The 14,589-nt window shown below is 39.9% G+C and overlaps 1 protein-coding gene across 1 annotated transcript; it reads left to right on the forward strand.

Annotated features, from left to right (window-relative positions):
• The first annotated feature begins 336 nt into the window (after nt 1-336).
• On the forward strand, nt 337-12,894 carry LOC100690331 (endothelin receptor type B). The gene is made up of 9 exons (XM_013264443.3): nt 337-487; nt 3,675-4,180; nt 5,534-5,646; nt 5,732-5,936; nt 9,279-9,428; nt 9,719-9,852; nt 9,941-10,049; nt 10,138-10,219; nt 10,321-12,894. The coding sequence occupies exons 2-9, from the start codon at nt 3,794-3,796 to the stop codon at nt 10,425-10,427; spliced, it is 1,287 nt and encodes a 428-aa protein (XP_013119897.1). The 5' UTR covers nt 337-487; nt 3,675-3,793; the 3' UTR covers nt 10,428-12,894.
• Nucleotides 12,895-14,589: the final 1,695 nt, after the last annotated feature.

The raw sequence follows: 14,589 nt of genomic DNA on the forward strand, positions 1-14,589 counted from the left end.
TAGATTTGGTGAAACCCACCTCAGTTTTCCCCTGGAGATGGAGTCGATTATTCTGAAGAGGCTCATCAGTGGAGAACGGCTGAAGGCAAAAAAGATTCCCATAAAACAAGCAAACAGCAAAGGAAAGGTCATATATTACACATTTATTACTTGTGCGTTATCAGCTGGAACAATCCGATACGCTTTTTATCTGCAGTATTGAAAAGATATATTTAAAAAGTCTTCCTGCATTCATCCTGACAACACAATGAAAAGGATGGCTGTGTCTGATTGGCTGCTTTCGCAACCTCCCGGCTTGGGTATTAAAACCCCCCGACTTGTTGGGAGGCTGCTCAGAGCGCAGGCGGAGCAGGGAGGGGAGGTTTTACGCACTGCTAAGCACGGCGTGAACTCTGAACGCCTGGAACTCACAAAAACAGCATCGGGCCAATCAGAGGAATATTGATCTAAAACGTTGAGTTTGAACACATCATAACAGCGCGGTCCGGTAAGTCGAGTGAAGCTGGTATTAATTTCATAATTAACATTTGATTCAATTTAAATATGGAGAGGCGATCACAATTTTTTGTTATATACTAGACTCCCATCTATCTATCTGCAGTTTTGTGTATTTATTAACTGCTCTTGTGCGTCTGCGACTGCATTCTCCAGGTTTTTGTTGTTAGAATGATCACTTTGCATGCCAAATATGTTTTGTTGCCATGTCATAGAGTTTTATATTTACTGCTTTGAACCCCATTCAGTCCTTTGTGCCGGACTTGGTGAATGCTTTAACCTACTTTCAGCCTGTCCTCTGATGCTCCTGCATCATCGTGTAGTTTTCGTACAGCCGCAGAGCTGAAAACGAGCGGCTTGTGCACCGCATCATCAACTCATCTCAGGCTGCGACCTTTGTCGCTTCCAGAACCCGCAAGCGTGCAGGCTTTGTCTTTAAAATGTGTGGCATGAATGCATCACAACACCATCAAAAGAGTAAAGCTTTAAACAGCTGTTGCTTCTTGCTAGATGCAGACAGGATTTATCGGATCTTTTCACCCTCGAGATCCTGCAGGGCACTGTCATAGAAACATTTAACACTTTAATAGTGATTTTTTTTTTTTTTTAAAGGAGGCTGTTTAACTATTATCTAAATTCAGGTTTGGTGGAGTTGGAAACATTTGGAAGCATCGTTTTTTATCCCCTCACATCCATGTAAAACGACACTGTGATGATGTGACTTGATTGTAGACATTGCGCTTCCAAACAGCAGTGACAGCAGGACGAAGTTCAACAAACATTCCCATAAACTTTACTTATGCGGGATTTGTTTACTCTGATATACAAGCTCCCAAGTTCTTTGTCTAAAAATACAGTTTTCAGGTTTATGCGCACTTTGTTCTCACTTTTTTAAAAACTGCATAACTTTCAGCGGCTGTATTCTGCCGCAGGGAATCATTTCAGTCATAAAGGCATTCGAAGCTTTATCTGATTATTGCACTTTTATTGCCAACTAATTATCTGGCCCGCGCTATAAAATTAATGATAAAATGAAGCCACCTCCTTTCCACAGCTTGGGATGAAAACCACATGTTGCTTTCAACAGTCACATAAAAGCGCATTTATTGTGTGCTGCTCGGATAATTCCGAATGTGAAGATCACAAGAAAATGAAGACAGTTTGATGTAATTTCCTCACATCATGGACATCCTGGAACTTTATGCTGAGGATAAATGCCTCCTAAAATCTTCCTGCCATCTCTTACTTTGAGGTCACTCTCATGACTTCTGCCCTCTCCTTCATTGTAGCTCAGATACCCCCCTCTTTTGTTCTGGCTCTCCCTTTCCTGTGCATTCCTCCCTATTTTATTGTCCTTCCAAACTGTACGGTAGATCAAGTTGTCAGTTTTCTCCTGTCCTGGCCTCTTGTGTCTTCCTGCATTTCATTGTTTTTTAAAAACACAGTTTTCAACACTTCTGCACTCCCACCTTCAGCCCCCACGCACAGGCATACATTATCTGACCACCACAGTATCCCTTCCACTGCTGCTCAGCTGGTTGCCAACTGTCCCCCTCCCTCTCTCTCAACCTCTTCAGATGTGGAGCCAGCAGAGCTAAAGGTCGGAGATGGTCTCTAAAGCCAAATCTATTAGATTAAGAGGATCGGGCCAGTTAAAACTCAGGTTTCCAATTAAATCAGACAATTCTGCTCTAACATAGCCTAATGAGCTGCCATGTTACACAACACAAAGGCATCATTCACATGACCGAGACATACGTTTGGACGATGGCCACATTTTTCAAAACTGATTTCTTGTGATATGTGTGTGAGTTGACCCATGTGATTTTCTGTCTTTGTGTGTGAGAACAGAACCAACTAGTGTTTTTCAGTCAAATGCATTTATGAATAGCAGTTGTCTTTGAGCGAGTGTGTGTGTGTGCATGCGCTCAAGCGTATGTTGCTTCTTTTAGTGCATCTGCATAAAATTTTCCAAATGCAAGTGTATTCTGACATGATTATTTAAAAGTAACCCTGTGTGTCCACAAATTGTTGCCTTTCCAAACCATCATGTCAAGAGGTTTGCACATCTGCGCCAAGATGAAGATTGTACCCATGTGTGTGTGAGTGTGTGGGCGTGGTGTGTGAGCGTGTGTGTACGTCTTCACCCCAATAGCGTGTCTCTATAGACGCGGTTGTATTCGTCAATCAGCCCATTTATCCCTCCATGCTCCAGGCCATTCTGAGGGTGTGTGTGTGTGTGGGGGGGGGGCATGGTTCTTGAGAGGGCTGAAAGCCAAGCTAGAGTCCTCTATGAGTGAAAGAAAGAATCTATGTCAGAGCGCACGGGACACACACAAACACTGTTTTCATCAATATTTCAACCCTCCTGCTCGGTTTTTGTTCACCAGCCTTTATTTTACAGCTTATTTTTCATCGCACAAAAACGCTGCTGTGATGATGTGTTTATTATACTTGTACATGTACTCAGTTAAATATATTGAGACGCCTGTTGATTCAAGAGCAAATTGTTTACTCAGGATTATGCTTAACATGTTTGCTTTGTGTTATAATTACTTAGAAGGCGTACTTTCGACATCAGGCTCAAGCCACAATAAGCTGGCTCATTGGTGTGGGGATGATTTTGCTCTTAGTTAATCCATGAACATACCGCAGGGCTCGCTGAGATTGTTAAACAGATTTCTTTTTTATTTTTAATTTCCTCAAAATTTTTTCCTTTATTTTTTTTCATCATAAACCAAAGCACAGGAGAAATTTAAATTTGCACCTGGTGATGTTGGTCATGCTCAGAGGGGCATGATTACATGTAGTAAACTTTTTAACAATCCATTCAGTAGTTATTTTTTTAATTATTTTGCACAGAACCGTAAATGTGAACCCCGTGATGAAAAATCACAGGATTAGCAACAAGTACACATTTTATAGGGTAAACAAAAACACAGACATGCTTTTGGCGTTCTAGATGAATCAAACGTCATAAGAATTCATCCTTTTCAAACCATAAATATCTTTTTATGCGCCCTGAGAACCTAACATTTGTTAGAAATACTTTAGTCCAAAGTGGTGAACTCACTATCGTTGCTGGTTTTCACCTCAGCATGCATCCTGGAAGGCTTGTGTCTTCATTTCACACATGCAGCAAGTTTTCTGTTTTGATGGTTGAACTATTTTCTCTGCAGGACAACTTGGACTCGGACGTTTCCAGCTCTGGAGCAAGGCCCAGTGGGTGGATGCGTGTGTGTGCCTTAAGTGTGTGTTTTCTTACCTCTGTGCACCTTTGGGTGAGGCTTCTGTGAAGATGAGGGCCATCACACTGCTGTGTCTTCTGATGGTTGCGGAGGCTGCAGCCTCCAGGTTTGTCCGTGACTCCCAAAGTGGGCTTGAAGCTCTAGAACCCGCCAACAACAACGCATCAGTTGTTCTTCCACCCTCGCAGCCAGGCCGACCACGGAGCTCGCACCCCCCCATGTGCATAAACCCCACAGAGATCAAGCAAGCCTTCAAATATGTGAACACCATCATATCCTGTCTGATCTTTGTCGTGGGAATCATCGGCAACTCAACACTGCTCAGGATCATATATAAGAACAAATGTATGAGGAATGGACCCAATGTACTCATTGGCAGCTTGGCACTGGGAGACCTGTTATATATTGTCATCGCCATCCCCATCAATGTGTACAAGGTAACCAGATTTATTCTATGTGTCTTTATGATTCTTTTCATTGTTGAACATAGACTGTACACAAAAGATGGACATGCAAGGCACAGCTATAATTCACTGTGATAATAAATGGGATGCTAATTTTGGCTAGCTAAAAAGAGACTTAAAACAAAATGAACTTATCGGCAAAATTAATCAAACAATGACTCCAACCACATGCTGGAGATGAAATGACACCCACCTGTCAATCCAGGTGGACACGTGTGTGGAGAATTATGCATAAACTAACTAAAGCCTTAATTTAATTACAATTAAAATTACCTATACTTTAATAGTTTACAACTTTAAGTTAATGTACCTCCCCTAACAATAACTTGGTCGTCTGTGGTGATTGGCTCGCAATGGGAGACATCCTCAAGTGGCCAAGGAAGGAACTGCATTTTTATTTTTCTATTGTTTTTTTTGTTTTTTTTTGGTCTGGCTTCATTTTGGAGGTTGTGACTTTTATGTGATCTCTGTCTCTCAGGTCTCTAATTCAGTTATATCTTTGAATAAAATTCAATTCACTGTTAATACAAGTGAAAGTTTTGCATGACAAAGTCTTCATTAATCAATTTAGCCAACTTACACAATATGTAAAAACTTAATATTGATTCAGTTTACCAAAGCTGAGGATGCATCTCATTTAGTGTGACTTCAAGCTAAGGGAATTTACATAGCCTAAAACTTTTAAAGTATCTCTTTGCAAATCAGGTTTATTTATTGCTTTGCAAGATTTGATGTTGCAGCCTTATCTACCTAAAACTTCAAGGGATTGTCAAACCCATAAAAAGGCAGATGTAAAGTGTTATGCTATGATTTTCATAGAAATGTCTTTATTCACTTGCACTATCCACTGGTCAGAGGTTTTAGTGTAGCCAAACAATCCCAGCCTACAACAGGCTGTTAAACCAAAAAACAATATATGAAACTTTTTTCGTGGGACTATTAAGATGTATTTCAACAGCATGATTTAATGAAGAAACCTTTATAGTGTGAAGGCTTTACAACCTCTGATAGATTAGCGAACAGTACAGATTGCTGTGAGCAGCTGAGAAATATAAAGTCCCTTCTGATATTCAGATGTGTGGCCATAATTTGTTGTTACACACGCTGTCCTGACCCTGAGCAGAACTTATTACCCCTGGGAGATGGACTTGGCAGTCACGAGGAACATGCTGTTGTTGCTTTTGGCATTAGAAGCTGTATTAATGAAAGAAGACACGAGGAAGGAAGGACCCCTAAATGGACCTCAAAGAGGTCTGCCCGCATGTTTACACAGGTGAACTTCTTACATTTACAAAACTGTCTCCCCTCCGTCTCTTTTTCCTGCAGCTGTTAGCGGAGGACTGGCCGTTTGGCGTGTACGTCTGTAAGCTGATGCCGTTCATCCAGAAAGCATCGGTGGGAATCACCGTCCTCAGCTTGTGCGCACTCAGTATTGACCGGTGAGTACACCACTACTCCACACACATACATGGACACTGACAAGTGTTAGTATTAAAAGCAGCTAATGGATGTCTCTGTTTATAGCTACCATGCAGTGACGTCATGGAGCAGAGTGAAAGGGATGGGAATCCCACTGTGGAAAGCTGTGGAGGTGACACTGATCTGGCTGCTTGCTGTGGTGCTCGCAGTTCCCGAGGCGCTCGCATTTGACATGTTGGAGATGCCATACAGAGGCACCAAGCTGAGGGTTTGCCTGTTGCATCCAGTACAGACCACAAGCTTTATGAAGGTAACCACCAGACTGTCACAGTCAAGTCAAACTTTACAGCATCACAATGTAGAGGTCACCAGTATGAGGCAGAAAAACTGCACATGTACTTTTTATATAAACGTATTAAGGTCATAAGATGTTGTTGCAAAAAGGTGTCCTTTGCAACCTAATTTCCATCATTGTGCACAGAAATTAACAAGATATTGTTAAACTCTTCTACAATAAATACAGAACTACATTTTGGCCTATACTCTTATTTCTGCAACATGATCACGTTGTCCACTATGTTAATTTAGGATGTCAGCTTGATAGCATTCTCTAAGAACACTGGCAACTAACTAACAACTGGCAATGATGACATTCTGATTAAAATGCGGGACACTTAACACAATAAATAACATACAAGCTCTTCCTCCCCTCATCCCCAGCCAGTAACGGCAGATGGCTCCCCGAGCCTGGTTCTGCTGGAGGTGTCTTCCTGTTAAAAGGGAGTTTTTCCATCCCACTGTCACCAAGTGCTTGCTCATAGGGGGTCATGTGATTGTTGGATAGTTTTCTCTGTATTATTGTAGGATCTTTATCTTACAATATAAAGATCCTTGAGACAACTATTGTTGCGATTTGGTCCTATATGAATAAAACTGAATTAAATGTGACTATTGTTTTGCTATAAACAGAAGAAATTTGAGATATGCTAAACTAAGGGTGTCATAACATTTTAATTTATATACAATCAGTTCGCAAAACATATGATAAATAGCCTGAGAAATATGAAAGTGTAGTAACAACAACATGTCTCAAGCATTTTGCCTTCAGTATGGAAAAACTAAGCTGATGTAAATCGAAGAAATGCATCAGCAGCTCCTTGTGTTGATCACAGAACATCAGTTTGCCCGGAGAAGTCGTGTGTAATGTTTGTTGGCAAGAATGTGGCAAGAGTTCGATTCCAGGCTGAACTTAATTTATAGCAGAAAGAGCTTAAAATGATGTCGGTACCTTCTTCAAACAGTGTGGATATACCTCACAGAACTACTGTTTACTTATTAAAGCCTCCCGTGGGCTTCGAAATTCATGTCAATAGTCATTAACTTGCAGCTGCACATTAGTCCCACTTACAGTGTCTGGCATCAGTGATCTACACCAAAAGTGGGAAAGAAAATCCACTGTCCTGTTTTGTATTTTTTTAAAGGAAGTGATCAGGATCTGCACTAAACTGAAATAGCTGTCCTTTGTCCTTTTGCACTGACTTTCATAAAATCAAGTTTGTTAGTCTTTGAAAAATCCTGCCAACAATTACAGACAGGGCAGCAGTTTAAAGAAGAAAAACAACACACAGTACCTCAATTAGGCCACCATGTGCTTCTAGAACAGTTTCAGTGTGCCTCGTCATTGGTGACTCACATAATTTTCAAACTCATCAAATCACACGGCGACCCCTCTGCAGATAGGTGAAACTGCTGCAGCTGATGGGAGAGGAAGTGACCTCTCCCATCAGGATTCAAATGTTTGATGCTGCCGGGTCAAAGGTTCAGATTTTTCCTTTAATCTGTCTGCCGTCTGAACCTCCGCCTTAGCTGAGGAAATATGAATACCAGCAACATGGAAAAACTCCAAACAGCTGGATACTTACATCTTTCTTAGAAATATGATCTAAACAACTTCAGTTTGGCAGAGAGGAGTTATGTATCAATTCAAAATGTTTGATAGGGATTATTAAACTTTCCCACAAACACATGGTCAAAGTTATCCAGCGTGTTGATTTGGATCTATTAGGATTGGGCTGAGGGGGAATAAACCCCTTGGATTTTATTCAGCTTGCACCTGATGTTACTTTCGAGTGCAAATGTCAACAGAATGGTTCTCTTCAAAGCAAAGCGCCTGGACAGCAATGATACAATTAGAGTGTTTCTTTAATCAGGCTCCTTTTATCGCTCTGCCAGTAACTTATTAGTGAAAGCAAAAAAATGCAATACAACACACTGCAGGCAAATCATGTCAAAGTTACTTTTTAACAGTTCATTGATAAAGCAGCAGGATCAAAATCACAAAGATATTTTGATTCTTTTAAGTCTGGAGGAAGGAACCACAGAGTTCAGTGGAAACAAAGCATGAAGCTGGCTTTTAATGTGTCGTCATCGGTGACAGGATTTGTATTATCTTACAAACCTACAATGTCAGCTTTGATCAATAGTCAGATTTAAGCTGATTATTGCTATGAATCAAAGTATACAGTACTGTTTATTCGCCATAAGCCACTCCTCATTTCTTTATAGTTTATTTCCAAGAAGTCAGAGTTTCTGTGATTTTTTTAAAGTCCTCCAGGCTTTCTGAAGGTCTTTCAAAGTTTTTCTTTTGTTTGGACATCGCCTGCATCGTCACGCACTTTTAGTCCGGTCCTTATGCTTAACATTTTTAGAGGATCTTTTTTTCCTTTGTTTTTTCATTTTTTAAGCTGCTTAACGTTAATCTATGAATAATTCAAGGGATGAGCCAATGTTGTCTACACATAACAGACAACTTGGCAAAGAACCCAGTTTAAATTGTATCGTTAGGCACTTTGTTAATTGCAGCCTGTCACAAAAAAACCCCCCCACATCATTTGTTCGCATTTGTTGAGCTGAATCAAAAAAGAAAAACACAACAAAGCTTTAAAGCCAAATAATGTTTGCATTAAAATAATATTCTGCACCATCAATGTGTTTCCCAAAAAAATGTCCTGGTACAAAAGAAGTGGCAGGCCTAAAAAAAAGAAAGATGTATACAATTATCTATATCAGAGGAACCGTATCTGAAAATTATGTCCTTAAGAAAAAAGAAAGTTGTCATTAGCATGTATGGAAAAGTTCAGGTGAGATGTACAGTGTCTGTAGCATCTGTAAAACACCGTGGAGGCTCTGTCATGTTTTGGCTTTCAAGGTTGTTGGAATTGTACAAACTGAGATTTTTCCTTCTATGCTGTATTTCCATGTATGTTTTCACCTATTTCCACTTTTCCTAGGAAAATAAAATAGAAATGAGGGGTGGATCAAGACTTTTGCACAGTACTGTAAATTATAATACATGCAATTTCATAGAAGTTTAACAAAGTAAATATTCAAGCTGACATATCAGCAACAATATCGATTATCCAAACATTATCCATATTAGCAAAAATTAGCAAAGATGCAGCTAATGCACCAAAGACGTACAACAGGTCAGGGAAACAGTGATTATGTTGATGACGCAGAGTTCAAATGAGACACAAATGGATTTATGTACTTAGACCAAAGTTGCACTGTACCTGCCTCTTAGAGCTTTAACATGACATTATCTTGAAAAATAGATGCTATTTTTTCCAGTACCTTTGTTTTTCCCCCCCAGTTCTACAAGGAAGCGAAGGACTGGTGGCTGTTTGGCTTCTATTTCTGTTTCCCTCTGGTCTGCACGGGAATCTTCTACACTCTCATGTCCTGTGAGATGCTCAGCCGCAAAAAAGGCATGCGCATCGCACTCAACGACCACATGAAGCAGGTAGAGATGCAGATGACAGCAATGCTGGGAACCATTACACCGATGAGCTTATGCAATGGCGATGTCTGCTACAATTTATAAGAATCACTTCTTCTCAGAGAGTACTGGTCACTCAAACTAATGACTAAATTCACTGGCACAGTGGACACTAGTTTGTGAAATACAGCTAACCATTGACAGCAAAACTTTCTTTCTGTACATCACACATTACAGTAACCTGTGAATTATAATAAGATCAGGAGCTGGGTGAGTTACTGTTCCTCTGATTTCTTTGTGTGCATGTGCTGCAGAGGAGGGAAGTAGCAAAGACGGTGTTCTGCCTGGTGTTGATTTTTGCTTTCTGCTGGCTGCCCCTTCATCTCAGCCGTATTCTGAAGAAAACAGTCTATGAGGAGGATGACCCCGACCGCTGTGAGCTGCTCAGGTAGGCACGTAGATAGCCAGTGGCATTGTTCTCCATTCTGAACCTTCCTGTAGTCTTGCATGTAAACCTTGGCCTTTTTATCTGTCAGTTTCCTGTTAGTGATGGATTACATTGGAATCAACATGGCCTCCATAAACTCCTGCATTAACCCGATTGCCCTCTACTTTGTCAGCCAAAAGTTTAAAAACTGTTTCCAGGTATGCAATAAAATTACAAATGCGGCTTTACTAGAAAAACTATTTGTCAAAAATCTAAACTTTATATATGTGTGTTGCTGTTTCGTAGTCCTGCCTGTGTTGCTGGTGTTACAGAACATCTCACCTGGATGACCGAGGCTCAGGAGGACGCTGGAAGGGCTCATGCCACGGTAACGGACTAGACCGCTCCAGCTCCCGTTCCAGTCAGAAATACACAAGCTCTTCATAAATGCAGACACACTAATTGCACACCTCCTCCTGTACACACCAGTGTTCCCATCAGGGACAAACAGCAGTCTCAGTGCCGACACACTGGCCTTCAGATCAGAGTCAGAAGGGGAACCTGGAGTCACTTCTACAGGACTCGCCGCAGACTGAAAGACTCAAAGATCAACCCCAAAATGCTGATGAAATAATGGAAGTGTGCCTCCTCAGGCTTCAATAGTAAATGCAAAAGCTTTGATGAAACCAATGCTACATAAACACGTTCATATTCCTATGCTGAGGCCTCTCTAGAGGACAACTCAGTGACACTAAAAATGCATTTATACAGAATGTTTATTCAAACCACTATGTAAATGTATGTACAGTATTATTTACATATAGAGTGCAAACTTACCATCATATTTAGCCTTAGTATTTTGTGTAGCTATGAATAAGCACTGAAAAACACTACCTGTTGAAGCTTTATTACCTCACGGGGAAAGCTAGAGGGAAACTGTGACCCTTAGTAATTTTACAATGTAGCTTCTATTTTTCTAAGAAAACAACACAAAACACACGAAGAGCTCGTGTTACCTACTGACGTGAGGTGTCCACATGTTGTTATTGCCAAATATTTCACCTCTATCGGAGAGCAGTAATGTTTCTTTGGCTGGAAATTAGTCTGAATATGCTTTGTGAGAGCTGTTTAAGTAATACATTTTTGAGCCATGTAAAAGCTTTTTGGAAGGAAAAAGAAATTTGCTGGATAAGCTGTGTGTAAGTGAATGATTCTAAAACTCCACATAACAAGGGAAGGTTAAAAAGTTCCACAACACAGCCCATAAAAAGCTGAGGTCAGACATGACTTAAATGAGGCAGCTGCCAAGGTCAATCTGAACACCCGTCGCCACCTGCGATTTCATCATGGACCTGTATGTAACTTGTGCAGAGAGCAACCATCGGCTTTTGTTTCAGACTGACTCAGCTTTTATGTTGAGGATCATTACTAGGAATGACAGCTGGGTCCTCAGACCCAGAGACCAAACGGGAAATTACAGTGGAAGAGCTTGCAGCTTCGAACGAGGAGTGTGACCAGGAGCACACATATTCTTCTTATTATCATTATTATCTATTTTTTTAAACAGTAAATTAGTCTCCCTGGGTCAGACACTCGAAGCAGGGTTAGGCTGTAATGTCCTGAGTAGGGTTATACTAGAATTCCGACACTCAGGAATAAACTCGACACCCGACGCAATTTTTAACACCACAAAATAGGCATACTTCTTTTAAAATATTAGAACAATGCTGGTTCATGCAAAGGACTGAACCACAGCCCTGTTCATTTTCTGTGCTTCTGCTGACTTAGTCCCACGTTTTTGTTGCTGAACAGAGTTGAAGAGGTAGGCTGCCAGTGAGAAATATTTACACAAATAATTGTGCCTTTGTGTTAAATTAACGGTCCATTAACTTTACAAACAGGCAGGACCTATAACATTTGCTGACTATCTCCAAAATTACCATTATTATTTCATTATTAGCCATAGCTGCTAGCTTAATAATAACAGACAGCTAACGTGGGTTAGCTGCTAACAGTTAAATGGCTAATGCTAACATTTATGCCAGTCAGGTTAATGTTTGTGATAACTATGTAATACTTAATGCGTCTGAAACAGGAGTTTTACTGACCTCTCAAACTTCCTCAGAAAGACAGGATATAAGTCTTTTTTAAGATGCTTTGCTGAGTCTGTTGATGCGTTCAGCTGCTAGTGGGGGGAGGGGCCAAGCTGCATGAATTTGTCTGTCTAGACTTCTGTGGTGAGTCTTTGTAGAGCCTACCTACAAAGTCACCTGTGTAACTGACCAATGTCACTGCCAGCATTTGTGTATGTGCAAGTGCATTACATGTTAATTACCCTGTGTCTGTGTTTTATATGCCAGCCAACAGAAACAAACGAAATGCTTTTTGAAGACAAATCTAATCTAATGTCATCTCACAATGAGAAGGATAAAGGTAGCTGTAAGTAAAGAGAATACAGCACTTAATAATTACATATAAATCTAATATAAAAATTCCCCCATCAGAAGGAACGCATTCATTCTGTATTCACAACATTGTCACTTGGGGAGAAATAATTGCACGTTACAGTTCATTTTAAGAAAATGGGACAGTGCCAATATTAATAACTCAGTCCAGTGATAAAGAAAAGCCCAGGATGAACCCATTTTATGTAGCGTGCTAATTTCAGTACAGTGTTTCTAAGATTTGGTTAGAAACGGTTTTACTGTTCTCAGTAATCGTGAAATGTGCGTATTCTGAGAATCCAGACAACGTGTTTGCCGTCATTTGGAAGACTGAAATGGAGCACACTGAAATATGTTCATCATTTTAACGCCTGGACATCTATCAAGTCAGCTGATCATGCAGTATGTGACTCATTAAAATCTATTTCTTGCCATTTTGAGCCTGCTTTTAGCTGCGTCTAAGTGATTGTACAACTTTGTAAGTTTCCTTTGTAAGTGGGATCAACAAGCTGAGACATGTCGGTGATTTGACCTGAACGATCAAGTTAAATGTTTATATCCCCTTATGTCTGAAATCACATTTATATTAGTATGCAGTAATAAATATCATTTTATAGCACTTGTGTTGTTTGAGGGTTTTTGTTTGAGTCATTACAGGTCAGTAGAGATGCAGTCACTAATTGACACATTACAACATGTTACATAAAGTAGAAAACGGTGAAAAAAAACAACCTGTCTTCTCTGTCAATAACAGCTTGTAAAAGCTTAAATGTGATATTATAAACATAATGTTTTCTTTTTCTCAGAAGAAGCTGCATTTGGTTTGCATTTGATATCACAGATCATAAAATGACAACTTGTGAAATGTCTCGACTTTACGGCCGACAAATAGAGAAGCTGATTCCAAGAAGCGGGTCTTGTGGTGATTTACTGTAGCCCGAATCTGAGAAAAAGATCTTTAACATCTGTTCACATTACAGATCTCTTTAATCTCACAAAACTGGCTGTTGTCACTAAACAACATAGCTGAGTCCTGAGGTCAAACGGAGACGGTGCTGCACTGGATACCTGGAACAACCGAATTAAAGAATTTAAGCATAAAATCCTCTATTGGCACATTTACAAGGACTTTAAGGCAAATATTTAAAGATTAACCTCCTAGGACCTGGCATCCACATGTGTGGACATCACATTTTGGGTTATTTAGACCAAAATACTGAATTTTGCTCTAGAAGGGCCTGATATCCACTTACGAGGACATGATACTGCTACTGTTGTATCAAAATTTGAAATGAATATCCTCATATTTGGCTCTTATTTTTCTTAAAAACAAAAATAAGGTAAAAAAAAAAAATCTGGTAATTCTTTGTTTTTACATTCATCGGGCCCCAATGTGACCAAATATCAAAGAGAAATTAAAAATGCATGCCGTGGAAGAGTTCGGGTCTTAGGAGGTTAAGGGCAGAAAAATAATATTCACTTTATAGGACTTTCTGAGTTCCTACACCAGACACTTTGGAATGTCCCAATATGTTTTACATAAAACGTGGTATGGGCTGGAACTTCATCCTGCTTCTATTCAATTCTAAACTTCGTGACGCTGACAAAACCACATCAACACTCAAAATTATTGTTTGTTAAGAGAATTATATATTCTTAGCAATGCTTCAGTGTCCCAGTGCTGCTGTCAACAAACACGTCCAAGTAAACAGTATTTAAAGTTTGTGACCATGTTTCATGTGGTTCTCTGTCATTATATGAGTTTCGTGTATTTTGCATTTGTGCATGACTGGCACATTAAACTGGGATTTCGAATTGAATCATTTTGAAAACCACAGCAGTGGCATCAATGCATTATTTCTCTATTACTCATCCCACGTTACAGTGGTTATTGAGCACTTGTCTTTCTACATTTCTGCATTAAAATGACCTTGAAGATTAAAAGATTTTAATGAAATTGAGAAAAAAAATGTTCTAAATTACACCTACATTGGTTGGGGCAAAAATTTAAGAATTTCTAGATTTAGTGGATAATTTGAAGGTAGAATTAGGAGACACATGTTATCAATCCATTGGATGAAAATCGGGCGTGGGTGGTGGGTTTTTGGTGTTTTTAATGGAACAACAACAACAACATGACTGGAACAACAGGGATCTATCAAAGGCTGATCTTTACAAAACACATTTGAGGGAGTGGATCGTAGTTGCTGTTGATGCTCATGCAGCTGGAAGAGGTTACAAAACCATCCCCAAAGAATTCGGACTCCACAAGTCCAATCAGTCAGACAGATGGTGTTCAACTGTGAAGGAGAGG

The sequence above is a fragment of the Oreochromis niloticus genome, linkage group LG2 (assembly GCF_001858045.2).
Source record: "Oreochromis niloticus isolate F11D_XX linkage group LG2, O_niloticus_UMD_NMBU, whole genome shotgun sequence".
In the NCBI taxonomy this organism is placed as follows: Eukaryota; Metazoa; Chordata; class Actinopteri; order Cichliformes; family Cichlidae; genus Oreochromis; species Oreochromis niloticus.